Source organism: Aptenodytes patagonicus, chromosome 1 (genome assembly GCF_965638725.1).
Source record: "Aptenodytes patagonicus chromosome 1, bAptPat1.pri.cur, whole genome shotgun sequence".
Lineage (NCBI taxonomy): Eukaryota > Metazoa > Chordata > Aves > Sphenisciformes > Spheniscidae > Aptenodytes > Aptenodytes patagonicus.
The window spans coordinates 188,778,104-188,793,417 of record NC_134949.1 but is presented as its reverse complement, the minus strand read 5'-3'; the positions used below and the strand labels follow the sequence as shown (position 1 = coordinate 188,793,417).

The window sequence follows — 15,314 nt, the reverse complement described above, 5'->3', positions numbered from 1 at the left end:
CTACCCAGCAGATGACAAAAGCCTTGTCATTAATTTTGAAATGGGTTTTTTCCAGACCATGTTCCCAAATGTCCAGTTACAATGATGATGACTGGGCTGATGCATCTTGCTGTTTGACAGAATAGCGTACCAAATCTTCTTGTTAAATGCCAAATTAATATTTGTTTGTTACTGCCCTGTAGGAACTATTACTTTTCTGGGAACATTAGCTAATGGTTTGTTGGAGGTGGGGCAAGAAGAAGTAGAAGCAAGGAACAGCAGCTGCAACAGACAATCTGTGAATAACAGCCCTCATCGCTTAACTTTTTCTGTTAAAGAAGCTTTAGATTCCCTTCAGTTTTTTGGTGATGAGTCTGAACAGCACAAATTCGTGAAGAACCTGTAATAGTCTCATCTCTAGGCTTTTTTTGTTTACTGCTGTTGACAAAGTAACATTCACTGTTATTTGGCAGTTTCCATTTGTGAATGGGTTGTGCTTGAACGTTAAACAATCGGTTAACATGTCCTGCTCATTCAAGGCTGTTCTGTATGATGTAGTCCCCTGGGAAGCTTTTAGCACAGTAACTGCATCTTTGTAGAAGACATCAGTTTACTAGATTTTACATCTCTTAAGGTTAGAGTAGAAAAATGTCAGGTATTTTGTGAGCATCTTTTGCATGTCACAGTAAATAGACCTAGAAAAAAGATGTTTTTGTTCACTGTTTTGAAATTTTGTAGTCTCTTTCCATGCTGTCTAACATTTAGTATTATTTTAATTTTCCCATAGTATTTTAAAAAACCCCTGTAACTGAAAGTTCCAACACACTTTAATGTCAGCTTGTTGCTTTTGTATCATGATCACATTATGTTGGGTAGAAATAATTTACTTGATCATCAAATAGTCCTGCTTTTGCAATTGATATATTAGAAATTTGTTGTTAAATAGATCTGCAACAGATGGCCTTTTCTGTTAACATACTGCTAAAATTTCTGTTTCTTGAAAAAAGGAGATAATAGGAATTCTTCCTAACTACTTAGTTCTGGGTGGAGCTATTCATGCCAATGTTTAAATGTGTTGCTATTTTTTCTTAGCAGTTACGCTGTTTTAAATCTCCATGCTTCTTTGTGGAACAGTGGGTTATAACTCTAAATGAAACTTCTTAAAGTCCTATTTTACAGGTAATTCTTGTTAAGTAGACGAATAGCATTCGAGTTCTGAATTATTTCTTTCTGGATTTTGAAGATTAATACTGCCTTTTTAAAGACAGAAAATATTGTCTCACATGAGAATGCTTGTAACTTTTTATTGGAAAGCAGGTCAAAGAGGTGGAAGAAAGGTAGAAAGAGAAGATCTCCGCAGTTGTGTGACAGAAGTATGTTGCTCGGAGATCTATTATATCCAGATTTTTGGTGTCTAGTAAAATTAGCTTTTTTCATTAAGGTGTCTAGACAATAGCTAAAATTACTTATTACAAGTATTACAATTATTATTATAAATTGAATAGAAATTTCAGTAAACTTTTTCCAATTGTAGAAGAATATGTATACATTTCAGTTTTTCCTCAGGGCTTTAACTAAAGTGTTATAACTGCTCTGCATGCTTTGGGAATAAATCTTGCAGTTGTACAGAGTCCTTGTATGTACTAGATGCTGTCTGAGGTGACTATCCGTCTCAGCTCAGAAAATGTTTCTTCATTTAGAAAAAGGTCAAAGGACAGCCCTTGAGAGGAAACATTTAAATTCTAAGTCAATCCTAAAATCCTGCCAACTAGCAAAATAAACATGCCCAATCTAGTCTTTAGCCCATTTCTACTTTTACCGTTGGAACAACTTTCCCCTGTGCACATGACTTTGTTTAATGAACTTCATGTTACAAAATATTAAATAAGATGATATATAAGGAAGTATTTTAGAATTTTATACACATCTTTCTTTAATGGTGTATATAAGGCAGCAAACATTCAGAGGTCATCAAACAGTTCAATCATTTTGTGTGTAGTTAACATTAGGAATAGACATGAGAGTTTAGGTTGGGAATAGGAAGAGTGGAAGCCCAAGGATTTTAATACCAGAGGGGAAGAGATATAAATTAAGAATATCATGAAGGAAGACTGTTAATTAATTAGGAAGATAAACCTTTCTAGATGATAGGAAATCTAGAAGATTGGTGTGTATTATACAGAAGTGGGAAAGCGTAATGAAGATACTTACAGAAAAGTTGCAGATATAAAAGGAAGAAAAACAGTATTTTCATGTTCCATTTGTAAAGGAGAGATAGAAGCACTTTTAAACTTGAAGGATTTCATCTAAAAAAATAAAAATTTTAAATGTTACAAGATTTAAAAAGTCATCTTTTCATTTTTAAAAAGAAAATGAATATTTATGAAACTCTTGGTTCTTTCTGAGTAATATATATTTACATATGCATGCATTAAAACATTATTGGTTTCAAAGTCATAAATTTTGCAGTAAGATGTATTTTATCAAGATTATGATCATGCTAAGTGTCATGTATGGTTATGTCACTTTAAAAAAACCACTAAGTCATTTTAGTCAAACCTTTTTGACTTCTAAAAGTTAGGGTAAATCAAGTCTATGTAAAAATAAAATTAGATTCTTACTAGCCAATTTAGTCAATTAAATTGATAAAAATTCTGTGAACTATTAATAATAATGTGATGCTTCGAAGTTTTTTTTTTTTTAAAAAAAAAACAACCTAAAATTTACATTTTAATTTTAACTCTTACCATGTAGGAAATAATTATGAAAATTGATACATCTGTTGTCGGGTATCAGCATTCATTGTTTCTAGTGGTAACATGTAAACTGAAGTTCTTAGTTTTTCCTTCCCATAGAAGTGTACTCAGGGCCAGGCAACAGAGAGCTGAGTGCGTAGTCCCAACCAGGCCCGTCCACGCACACCAGACTCATGCACATAGTACATACATGACCAACTGCTGTGGATGGACACAGGCAAGAGAATGACAACTTTGTAGGCACCCACATGACACAAAATTGCTCATATAAACATGAATCACTCTAATGGGTTTATGCTTTCCTTTTCAATCAGGTTCAAAGTCTGCTAGCAGATCTAATACCCACCCAGCCACATGCACACACTCACATCAGCCTCTCCTGGCCCCTAGACCCTTGATCTCTTGTACCCACCTTAGACACCTCTTGTCCAACTTGCTGACTAATACAACCTGAAGTTTGCAGGAGGGTTACATGAGTGTACTTACGTAGGTCTGTCCGGTATCTGAGCCCAGACCTGTGGTCTCTCTGGTAGATGGCCTTCAGATCCGTGGTCTCTCTGGTATTCAGCTACCAGGTCTTTCTCGTCCCACTTACCAGCTTATCCTGCCTCAAGTTTGCCAGCAGGTTTAAAAACATGTCCCCTCACACACACGATAGAGAACTTAATCACACAGAAGGTTTTTAGAAACAGAATTTAATGAGGAGATGAGACAGGCTACAGTGATCACGTGCAGGAGTTGGCCTGGCAAGTGTATTGACCAGGAGCCTGCTTACTTGCAACTGTCCTGTTTAATCTCATTCCTTCTTTATTTTTCTCATGCTTATTCGTCCTGGATTCATCTTGATCTTTCCCCTCCTTTGCCTCTTCACCTAAACATCCTATTAAAAATTCCATGTTTGCCTAAAAAAAAAAAGTAATTCCATAAAAAGTTTCACAGATGCCCACAATTCCCCTCCTCCCCAGTATGCCATAGCAAGTTTGCTCTTTCTCATGAGATCAATGATAATCTTGTTTTTCTTCCCATCAGTTAGAGTTCTGGTTGAATCTTTTGAAGGTAATGCTTGAGCGGTTCCTGTTATGGCTCATTGATCAGGTTCTCCAGAGTTCTGGGCTTTGTTACTATTCCCAGTATCTATGGTTTGTCAGCTGTGTTCATTTTATGACTTCCATTTCTTGCCTTTGTGTTTTCTGCTGAATAGCTGTTAACAAGTTATTTTTACAGAAAGTTTCAATTCAGATTAAAAGTATTCCTTTTTTCTCCTCATTTTCCTCTCTCTTCCTTTCTCCATGTTAGAATTCTATTTTTCTGTCTTAAATGGCTGTTATTCAAGTGAGTTATTGATGTCCATAGGGAGAAATAAGTAACCTCCTGGAAATTTATGCCCGGCTTTTCTCATACTGGTAGGTGGTTTGGTTCTAAGTACAGCCCAGAGTAGTGTATGTTTTCCAAAAACTAGGAATTACAGTTCAAATGTCTCTGCTAAATTTTCTGTGTATCATTCCATTTCTGTATCACAAAGGTAAATACTGCATACTTTTCTAAATAATTCTGTTGCTTTATAAGTTAGTGTCTGAAACACTATTTCTAAAATACGTTTGTGTGAAATATGTTAATAATGGAAATAATTTTTTTCTTTGTAGAACCAAAATTGCAATTTCAGCCACCACATCAAGTACAGCACAAAGTTATGAATACAGAACAGAATGGCATCAAAGAGAATCATTCAAGACACATTTCTCGCAATGACATGAGACAACCAAGGAATGAGAAACCCCCTCGTTTTCAAAGGGATATTCAAAATTCAAGGCAGGCTTTGGAAAGTGGTGGGTTACCAAGAAACAGAGGTCCTGAAAGGCACAGCTCTTTAGAACATTGGACAGATGAAAAAAATAAAAGTGACAGACATTATCCTAGAAATGATAGGCCAAAGGATTTGGGTTATCCCATAGCCACTCACCAGAGTGATATTGCTTTCAAAAAAAGGGATAACAATATGCAAAACAGAGTAGGAAAAGGGGTGTCTTTCACAGAATTCAAGGAGAACTCTGCTACTCAAGATACTACAGACAACAATAACCAGAAACGTGGGAAAAGGGAAAACCAAATACACAATTCTGAAAATTTTTGTGATAGGAAGGCACGGACAATAAGTAGTGAAGCCTTTATGGTAAAAAGTGAGCAACATTTTGGTGTTAGTAACGACTACCAAAATCCTGGTAGAACTGATAATTTTAATGCTGTACCAAATGGAGATACTGAGCATCATCAGAAAGGAAGACGAGTAGGACCTATCAAATCATCAGGACCCACTATGATCCCATCTTTTGATGATAAAATGTTGTATTACAACACCGGTCCCAAAAGGAGATCTGGGCCCATCAAACCCGAGAAAATATTAGAACCATCGATTCACATGGAGTATGGAAAAAGTTGGAGACCAGGGGATGAATGTTTTGCTCTTTATTGGGAAGACAACAAGGTATGCCTTTGCCAAATAAGTACCACCTTAAATTGTACCTTTAATGTTTTCTTACGTACATTTGGGAGATTTTAACATGCTAGCACAGAGACACGGGGCTTTGCTCATAGGTGTGTAGTGTGCTTGTTGACTAGCTTCTTGTTCTTTTTTTTCTTTGTTTATGAGATATGTCGCTTGTATTCATTGCATGAAACTTTAAGCGCTTAAATTGTCATCTTGAAGGTGATTGTTTCTCTCACTGAGGTGGAGCTTAGGATGACTAAGCTCCTAACTGAAGCATTTGACTTAAGTGCCAAAAATGTGAAGGGATGAATATGAATAAGTGCCCATATTCTTTTCCAAGGAACAAGAAACGGGATGCTGTGCTATCTAGAACAGTAATGGTAGATGTGTAATGCCTTTTTCTAGAATAAGTCAGCGTGCAACCTTTACTAGCGCAAGGGAAGACCAGAGTCTGCAGGAATGGGGCGGTTTAAAAAACTCTCTCTTTTATTTCAGTCATCGCAGAAAGGAAACAGCAAAAGGCTTATTTTTTATTATCATTAGTAGACTATTAGCTGAAGAATTTGTGGAACAAGCGAGTTATGCTGCATGATAGTTTGTTTTACTGATTTTTAAAAGTCTAAATGCTTCATCTTCAGCTGTTTTTTCCTATTAATAAGATTTCTTTTCCGGCAAGACACTTTCCTTTCGTCTTCTCCTCCTTTCTGAAAAAAGTTTTAGCCTATTTGCTTTGCTTTGTTATTATCTGTTCAGGAGTTCTCTGTCACTCTTCTTGGGTAGTTTCTTCAGTTTTTGACCCTTATAACCTGAGAACTACCTTAAACATTATTGTTCTTTGAATAAGTTTTATTCCCACCACTTTCTGTCTTTTTTTGTTTTAATGTTACTTATTTAAGGTTTTTTCCTTTTTTGTCTTTTTTTACAGAAAGTAGATAGTGTTAGCTCAGCAGCATGACTTTATTTTTCTCTCTTTTGTTTGTATGACTAAAACGGATGATAAGGCATGCAAAATTTTTGGTAGTGGCAACATATAGTGAGTTGACTCTCTGAAACAGGAATATGTAGCTTGGGTGGATGGATTAGTGTGAAATATAATGGCATATTACGGAATTGTTTCCTATTTTGAGAAGCATATTTGCATTACTGTGAGATGAGTTTTTGAAATTCTGGAAAGTGTGAAACTTGCAAAATAAGTAGATACGAGGTAATCCCAGACTGTTACCTTAAAAGTATTCATCACATTAGAAGTGGGTTTTTTTGAGGGTTATTGGGTTTTTGGTAGTTATAATGAATGCTGCTGCTCACATCTAGGACAATGTTGAAATGTGATGATAAAATACAGTACTGAGCTGTTAGGAGGCAGCGATTTCTTTGTGTTCAATGAGATAAAAGTGATTGAATATCTTCAAGAAAGCTGATCTGTGTTTGCATAAATGTCAAAAAATCAAGTTTTGTGTTTTATCATATTTTATTTTGTGTTAAAATAGGTATATATCAGTATGTACAGTGCATATGGCTGATAGGCACTTACCGATACATGTATTTTAAGAAAAAGTCTTACAGTAACACTTCTCTGTATAAAATAGCATTTGTGTTAGCAATGAATTTGTTCTGCTTTCAGAGAAATGGAAACAAGTCTTTTAAATGTTCAGTGTGATTTCATAAGCTACACATTTTCTCAACGAGTATTCTAAATACATTCTACCGTGTCCTTGAAGTCTATCATGTGGAAGTTTAATACATCTGGTTTAATATCTGGTAGAAATCTTATTCAAAATATAATACTGACTAAGACTAAATGTGTATATATACACACACACACACATATATATATGAGAAGATAGTTGTTAAGCTGTTTGTGGTATTTCAGGTAGTATTTTATGACCTTTGAAAATTTCTCTTTTAAGTTCTACCGGGCAGAAATTGAAGCTCTCCATTCTTCTGGGACAACTGCAGTTGTTAAATTCTGTGATTATGGAAATTATGAAGAGGTGCTTCTCAGCAACATCAGGCCTGTTCATGCAGACACATGGGTATGTGATAACAAATTGTATTAAAAAAATATAAACTACATAGTCTGTACAAAATATGTAACCCTTCAGAAACTAATGCCTACTCATGCAAAGAGTGTTAATTGCATGTGTAGAAAAATAGTTAAGTGAATACACGAACAAAATCTCAACTTATGAAGTTTCATATAGACAACTATAAAAGTGTATTATCATGTGGTATTCTTCTTGTACAATAAATTTCAATTGTATTGTTTGAAAATGAATAATTGACCTGTCAGCCAAACAGTTTTATGCATATTTTCTCTCTAAAACGCTTACTCTATTAAACACGGTTTTCTGTTTTATTTCATGTACATTGTATGTTGTTCTGTAAAGGTTAGGAAACAGTCTTTTAATATATATATATTCTGAAGGTTTTTACTACATGTGTATGTATGGCTAAATATAGACATCTGTATCACTTTATTTTGTATCATGATTTTATTCTTGTTTCAATGATTTCTTCTTTGCCAAATGTTGTGGTGGAGGTGTATGCCTCGAAATCTGGTTTATGAGATTTAGAATGTATTAGCTTTATGGAAGTTGGAAATTTCAAAAGGCTTTATTTGTGAACGTCATGGAAATAGAGGTACATTTTGATTTTTTAAAAAAAATATCAGGAGTGCACAATTCTTTGCTGTTTACTCTTACTATAAAAAGCTGCACAAAAAGTATTCATATTTGTATATTGATTCCTTAATGATTAGTTGACTGTGTTTATTTTCATTTCTTACCTCTGGGTCATATAGCCATATTGCTACTGCTGCAGAGGTTGAACAGTCAACTACTGTTTCCTGCCTGTGGTCTTTTAACTTGTGGGCTTGCTGTAGCTCTTAGATGCCCTTACGGCCTCTGAGATGGCCTTTTTATACTTAAAAAGATATCTAAAACTCTTCCCAGCTGATGCATTGCTGTTTCTATGAAAATTTTACCTTCTCTCCCTGCCCCCCCTGCTTCTTTTTATCCCAATAGCTGAGCTGGAAGGTGCTAGTTTCTTACTGTATGATTGTACTTATTTTGACCCTTTTTCTGGGTTAATAATCAGCCTTTTCTTCACACTTTTTTGACTACAGTCTTGAGGAGTGGCTTTTATTTTACTTTAACCCTCTGAAAATTAGCTCTCACAGAACTTGAGCTGGTGTTAAGACTAAGTTGATCTAGTAGTGAGGTGCCAACCTGAAGCAGTGGTCCTTCCTGCCTTTTCTGCCTATCTCTGACCACATGTTCCTCCTGTTCCCTCTCCTCCTGTGTTGGATTGTCAGTCATGTAGCCACTGGATGAGTTGAATGAGATGTACCACCCTTTCCCCCCCAGTTTCATTTGTTTTATTTCAGAGTTAGTTTGTTAAAGCTGGCACAAGATGGTGGGACAATATATGGAGAGGGGATTCTGCCGCTGGAGTAGCATAGTCCATGCTACATCCTGATCTAGTCATTGAGGCTTCCTCAGTTGTTACTGGGGAGAAATAAGGATTTTTCCAAGGACCTTTCAGTCCATTCAGAAATGAAAGATACTTTTCTCAAGGTTCTTTTTTCTCTCAAGGGAGCCTAGGTGAATAGCATAAATTTAAACAACTAAATTTAGTTCATTATAGTTGTAGAAGATAAATGCCAACCAACATCTTCACAGTAAAAAAAAAATTTACGGTTTCTTCCCGAGGTTTTACTGTTTTTGTTGCTAAAAGGTCCTTGCAGCTATAGGATTTTTGCAGGAGAAAGTTGATTAGCCCCTTGCTTTGTCGTGTTTGGATGCAAACTCTAGTCCTCATTATGCATTGCAGTTCTTAATCGCCCATTGGGGTCATGTTCTGATACTCAGGTGTCTTTTAAGCTGAACACTGTTGGTCACTTTTCTTTGTCTCGGTGTTCATATTGGTATATAAATCTAGATAGCACACACAAATGCAAAATGAAGTTCTCATGCTGCTTAATACTTAATTCTTTGTCATAAGATTTAAGTAACTTTGTGATATTTCCTCTTTACAAGAGAACAAAACAGATTTTAAACTGACTTCAATAATTACTTTTCTTTCACTGATCAATGTTATCAGCAACAGTTAACTTGTTTTATTGGAAGTGTTATGCTGAGTTTTATTTCAGTCCTTCCGGGTAACTTCCATATAGCTAAGTCTTTCTTAGCTGTCTGTACTGAAGAATTGTTGCTAATGTAGAAATATAGTGTATATGAGTTCTGATGTCCTAATATTGCCAGTTTTTCAGACTCCTTTTTGAAAGAGTTGTCGATATTAAGAAAAGATTTAGTGCGTTGACTTAAAGGCATAAATTTAGTCTATGTGTTAGAATTGATTATTCTTTACTGTTTTCTCCAGCACACTTTCTGGTACTCGTGTTGAATTTAAATTTTTTCCCAACAAATATAAACTGGTGAAAGTATACCACTGGGGGGGGGGGGGGGAGGGGGAAGAAAAGCAAAAAGTAGCTCAAATAGTCACTTGAAAAAACAGCCAAAATATCACAGTGACCTTATTTTGATGACATGACCTATTGTTTAAGCACCTGAGCTTCTTGCCTACTTTTGGCAACCTTTATAACTATCAAAAATAGTAAATTAATTAAATACTCTACATTATTAGTAGGTTTAATATACTTTTGTTTTCACCCCCTGCTGGTTAACAATCTGCGCTCTATTCCTGCTGACTCTCTAATACTGAACTGAACTGCATTAGTACAAGTTTTGTGGTTTTGGTGGTTTTTGTTTGGTGGTATTTTGGTGTGGGGTGGGGTTTTTTTGTTTTTTTTTTTTTTCCCCCCCTTGACTGTAGATCAAATCTGCCTGATATTCTTAGGATACATTGTGCTTTCCACTTTAATGGAAAAATTGTTACTAGTTGATCTTAAGACTCCTTGATAATTCATTGTATATCGTCCATCACCCAGTTTGCCCTGAGTCCTTGTAAGTTTTCAGTCCCTCTGACACCTAACGTGCTGCTATTTATCTTTCTGATGGCTAGAAGTATAGAAGATAAAGCTGTGTTTTACATAAGGTAAATAAAAAAGCTAGTGGGGAATTTTTTTTCAATAATCACATACAATACCCATATAAACATATGTAAGAACACTAAAACTGGGTTGTTGTTTTTTTTCTTAGTACTTGAAAAATATGTCTGAGGTATGCAATTCATAAATATTTTTAATAGTAATACTACATTTGGATTCCGCTGTTTAGAGTTCTTCTAAGTATCTTGTATGTAACACTACAACACTGTATCCTTCTATTTCCCTCAATGTAGCAGGGGTCACATAATGGAAATACTATAATCCCAATGAAAAAATTCACTGAAAAGCCATTGTAGAAATAAAACCTGCTTGCTTTTTCTTGTAAAATATGTAAGATTATACTAACAACTGAAAAGCATGGAACGTTAAAGGCCTTCCTGACTTACTTAATAGTTTGTTCTGTGGAAAAGAAAAATAAATAAAGTCAAGATAATACTTTAAACTTTAAGTCTTAATTTTATTCTCTAACTTGCAGGGTTTTCTTTCCTTAATAAATTATGAAAATGCGTAGCCTAAGTGCTTATCTTGTGACATTTTTCCCCAAAGCTAAGTCCTTGCTTTCCATTTTCCATTCTGCATTTCCTTAGTCACGTGATAGGCCTTGTTCCACCATTTACACTACGATTACCCTTCTTTTTTTGTTTTCTATTATTCTATGAAGGAAATAAGGCTTGTAGTTTTCCCACCTGTATATGTTATGGCCTTATTCTGATTGCTTTCAAAACAAGCTAAAATTCATACAAACTTTTTGCTTACAGTAATTCACTTAAAAATACTAATTATGAAGTGAAGTCTGTAGTTTAGCTATTTCCTCTTCCTGTGTCTTGCACTGTATTTCTGCCTAAAGAGGTAAGAAGGCAAAAATTATGATTAAGGTATGTATAATCCTAGTTCTTCTATAGTCTGTTGTTTTCTGTGGAGAGTGAAAATGCACTTTGCAGCTTTCCTCAACTCATTCCTCTAGTAAGGAATTCTAGTTGAGGAAAGAAAATAGCAAAGGGTCTTGACTTACAGTTAATTCATGCTGGCAGACATTTGAGAGCTCATTTGGTAATGTTGTGTCTTGTACCTCACAGAGCTCTTTGATCTTAAATCAAACTATAAATTCTATAAATCAAACTATAATTCAGGGCTTTCTTATACCTGTCCCCTGTTCCAGGTAAGTAAAGAAATAAAGTAAAAGTAAAAAAGTAAAGTAAAGTAAAGAAGTAAACTCCTGTGAGTTTTCTGAAGGTGTTCAAACCTCTCTCCAGCAATGTAAAGAGCAACACTGAAAACCACTAGATGGTGAAGGCTTACAGCTGCTTCTTTAAGCTGGAGAAACCTTTTGCCTATCTGTTTATGGATGTTTTGAACCCGTTCCAGTGTCTTGATTTACAACAGGCAAATACTTACTTGAAGGATTGGGTGCCATTTCTTTATGGCTCTTTGGCCTGGACGGCCTTGGCATCACACTATGATCTTTTTGTGTATTGTGTCAAGCAGGAAGTCTTTCCCATTGAATAATTAAGTAGGTGCAAAAGTGTCTTGGTTGGATCACTTATCTAGCTCCTGTCCTCATTGACTATACTAAAAGTAAGGCTGTTAAAAGAGAATTATACAATCTACTTAACCGGTTCCAATATTACTGTAGAAAAAATGTGCCTAAATAGTTGCATCAGACAAGAATTTGATGTCTTTAGTTCTTTGGCTTCTGTACTGTTAGGAAAATCTCTAGAATAATTTTACAGTTCATAATTGCTCATTGACTAAATGAATTAAATGAAGGCTGAGTATTTTGGACTACCCTTCTTCCTGAGTGGTGGTACGTATTTATTAATTCATTTTAATCTAAAAAATTACTAGTGTGGATTTAGTTTCCACAAAAGGCCATCTTTCTGCTTTATTAAAAAACTTTAGATTTAGGCAGTTATTTTGTTGGGATGTGCCTCTTTTTCTCTCTCACCAATATGTGGTGATTTCAGTTGCCTCTGTCCTGCCAGGCTGAAAAATTACTTTTCATAGTCTATCCTAAAGTACTTTTTTTTTTTTTTTATTAATACCAGAGACTTTTTTTATTTACTGGAAATGTTGCCTCAAATTCCATCACATCTTTTGCAGAACGTCGTCATACATGCCTTTACACAGAATTAACCTTCAGGTTCTGTCAGGATAATTCTTTATGTAATTTACTTATTTCCCCAGTCTTCTTTTAAGAGGCAGTACTTAGAGACAAGCGTTGTGGAAAGCATTTATCCTGATAAACTAATAGTAAGTATTTGTCTTTAGCACCTCTGTCCACTGAGAAACTACATAGTTTTTCAGACTTTAGCTTGGTGTATCCATGTTGGAATACAGACAGAGTATCACAATTTAAGTTAACTGTTCCTTTGAAAGTTACTAGCGCTGAGCTGAAATGTATTAACTGACGTTTAAAGGTGGTTAAGGAACTGCATTTTACTTTTTAATAAACTAAAAGCAGACAAATTTCAGTTGGGATGAGGTAGTTTATACTAAGTGGGCATAAAACAATGGCTTTCGATTTTCTGTCTGTGTCATTAGGCATTGCAAAATATGTTTGAGTCTTCTACTTGAGCATTTCATATTCATCAGACTATGAAATATCATTGCAAATTATTGCCAGCTGTACCAGTCAGATTAAGGACACATTCTTTTTGGAGTTTGTAGTTACTGAAAAAAGTTGTGACAGTTAAAGCGGAATACTTGGAGCATGACGCTGTTGTTCTCCCCCTGCCCCCGGCCCCTTGTTATTAAATGTAATTGATGATGATTCATTATTTGGAGACTGTATATGGGCTCCTTAGGTTGTTTATTTTGAGAGAGACTGTTCCTCACTAAACACCTTTCTTTAAAGTGACTTGCAATTTTGTTTTGAGATAGCATAGCTTAACCTGTTCCAAGTATTGTGTTTGATCGTATTGTCATGTGATAAAAGTTCTTCAGATTCTCGTTTTGAGACTTCTGAAGGATTTTATGCTCGGATTTCTCTGTATTGCGTGTGTTAAGGTTGAACACATTGAATATGTAAAACAAGTTTGATGTGTAAAAATGTCTGGACTGTTCCTGCCATCACCATTTCTCTTCTGATTTCTCTCTTCTGTCTCTTTCATGTTTCAGTGTTCTGAGTTTGTCCACATTTAATAGATTAATTCAAAGGATTTTAATTAAAGAGGAAACTGGAGGAATTGGCATAGTATTCCTGACTGATTGCTTTCTAGGGAAGAGAGACATGATACTGTTGGCTTGGTATCACAGAAAAGAAGCTATGACAAACCTAATTTGTAGTCGGGTGCGTGTATATGATTCCAGATCTTACTCCCTCTTATGTATACAGCACGTGTTGAATAGACACATTATTTAATGTACCGAAGTTACCTTGTACAGGGGTGGTTAATGTCTGGAATGCTTGGTTTTTGGTTTTTTTTCCCTTGTTTGACGACTTGCAAGTGTTACCAGTAATAATACCTGTAAACAAGAAATCTTCCATAATTTAAGAACTGGGGGGGGGAGTTGACTGTGAAGGCAATTTTTTGCAGAAAGGTGATTAGTTTTTTCTTCATAAATGTTAAAGCACATGAAATTACTCCTTTTGGGTTTTTTTGTTTGGTTGGTGGTTTTGGTTTTTTTTTTCGGGGGGAGTGTTGGGTTGGCTTTTTTGAGAGATGTGTTTTTCTGCTTCTGTTGGCTTCCTTAGAGTAAATTCTTTAAGGTTTGTAACAATGACAAGGACTCTTCTTATTTTCTTCATATTAATAATGTCATTTGCAGGTTTCTTTCATGTCCCAGGAGAGACATCTATAGACTATTATTAAATGAGTGCATGAGGATGTCTGAGATAGACATAATTGTTCATGTTGTCAAAGAATAGCAGCAATTAATCAGATTTTCTCAGAATATCTTTAGAGAGCATAAACGGAAGAGGAGATGTTTTGGTCTGACATCTTTCCTACAAAATTTGCTTGCCCTCTCAGAACTTGGTTGGTATATCTAGATTTTCAAAGTTTTAGAGAAGTATTTGCTTCAGCCTTACGCAAAGCATTTAATATCTTTGGGAAGTTAGTCAAGATGCATTTTTTTATAAGTATGATACTGACTAATTATTCTCATTTACTGGGGGAGAGTAGAATGTCAAAGATTTTGAGATTAATTCCATAATTCTTTTAAAAATTAAGTGTGGTGTTGAAGAGCTCTTTGCCAAAGTGGAACCTGTTTCTCTAATGAGAGCAAGAGTTGGGTAACAAGAAAGCAATAAATATGTAATGGCTACATAGAGGGTTTTTTTTTTTCCCCCGTGTTTTGTGCATTTATTGTGTATGTCACCCATACTGAACATCAGACATCATAGGGTCTTCTAACTTGGGCCATGCTATCATGCAGGAGGATATGAGGGAATAGCTTCATTGCTCAGAAAGATTGTTTCAGATTCTCCTATGCTTTTATGAAGCACACTTATCGGTCATCTTTTTTTTTTTTTGTTGTTTTTGTTCTTTCATTACCCTATACTCACTAAGTATTTTCATTAGTACCCAGTTGGAAATGTTATTTCTGACTTCTTACTGGAAATCTTGAGAGCTTATGTCATGTAGGTTCATTTCAGTAGATATAAAATGTTTTGCTGAAAAGATTTGTGTAGTTATGTCATAGTATCCTTTTTAAATTTGTTCCTTATGTTGATCTGTTTTCTGATCTGCATTTTCGTTCTTTCCCTACATTATATTTGCTCATATAGGACTTCCACTGTGGGTCAAAAGGCATATAGGAGTAAATGAAAACGGTGTTTAGCTATTGCGGTAATCTTTGTTCCTTTCCTGACAGAGCTCCCTCAGTGTACCTTTTAATTCTAGGACAGTGATGATGAACCATTGCTGTCCAGGGAGAGGAGAGAAGTTGAGTCCCCAGTGAGAGTGTTGAGTCTCCCACGAGTTCCAGGCCAGTTAAAGGAGGGAGCTACACAGCAAAGGTTGATTGCTCGACCTGGAAGAGGACTTCCCTCCATATCAAGGAGGGAAGGGAAGTATTGTGAACA

The 15,314-nt window shown here is 35.4% G+C and overlaps 1 protein-coding gene across 2 annotated transcripts in view; it reads left to right on the top strand.

The window, feature by feature from the left end:
* Nucleotides 1-15,314, top strand: part of TDRD3 (tudor domain containing 3) — a 121,038-nt gene that overhangs the window by 86,861 nt on the left and 18,863 nt on the right. For both annotated transcript variants that reach the window (XM_076363119.1, XM_076363127.1), the window contains 2 exons: nt 4,379-5,217; nt 7,128-7,253. In XM_076363119.1, coding sequence (XP_076219234.1) covers nt 4,379-5,217; nt 7,128-7,253 — 965 coding nt within the window. The remainder of the gene's footprint in view (nt 1-4,378; nt 5,218-7,127; nt 7,254-15,314) is intronic.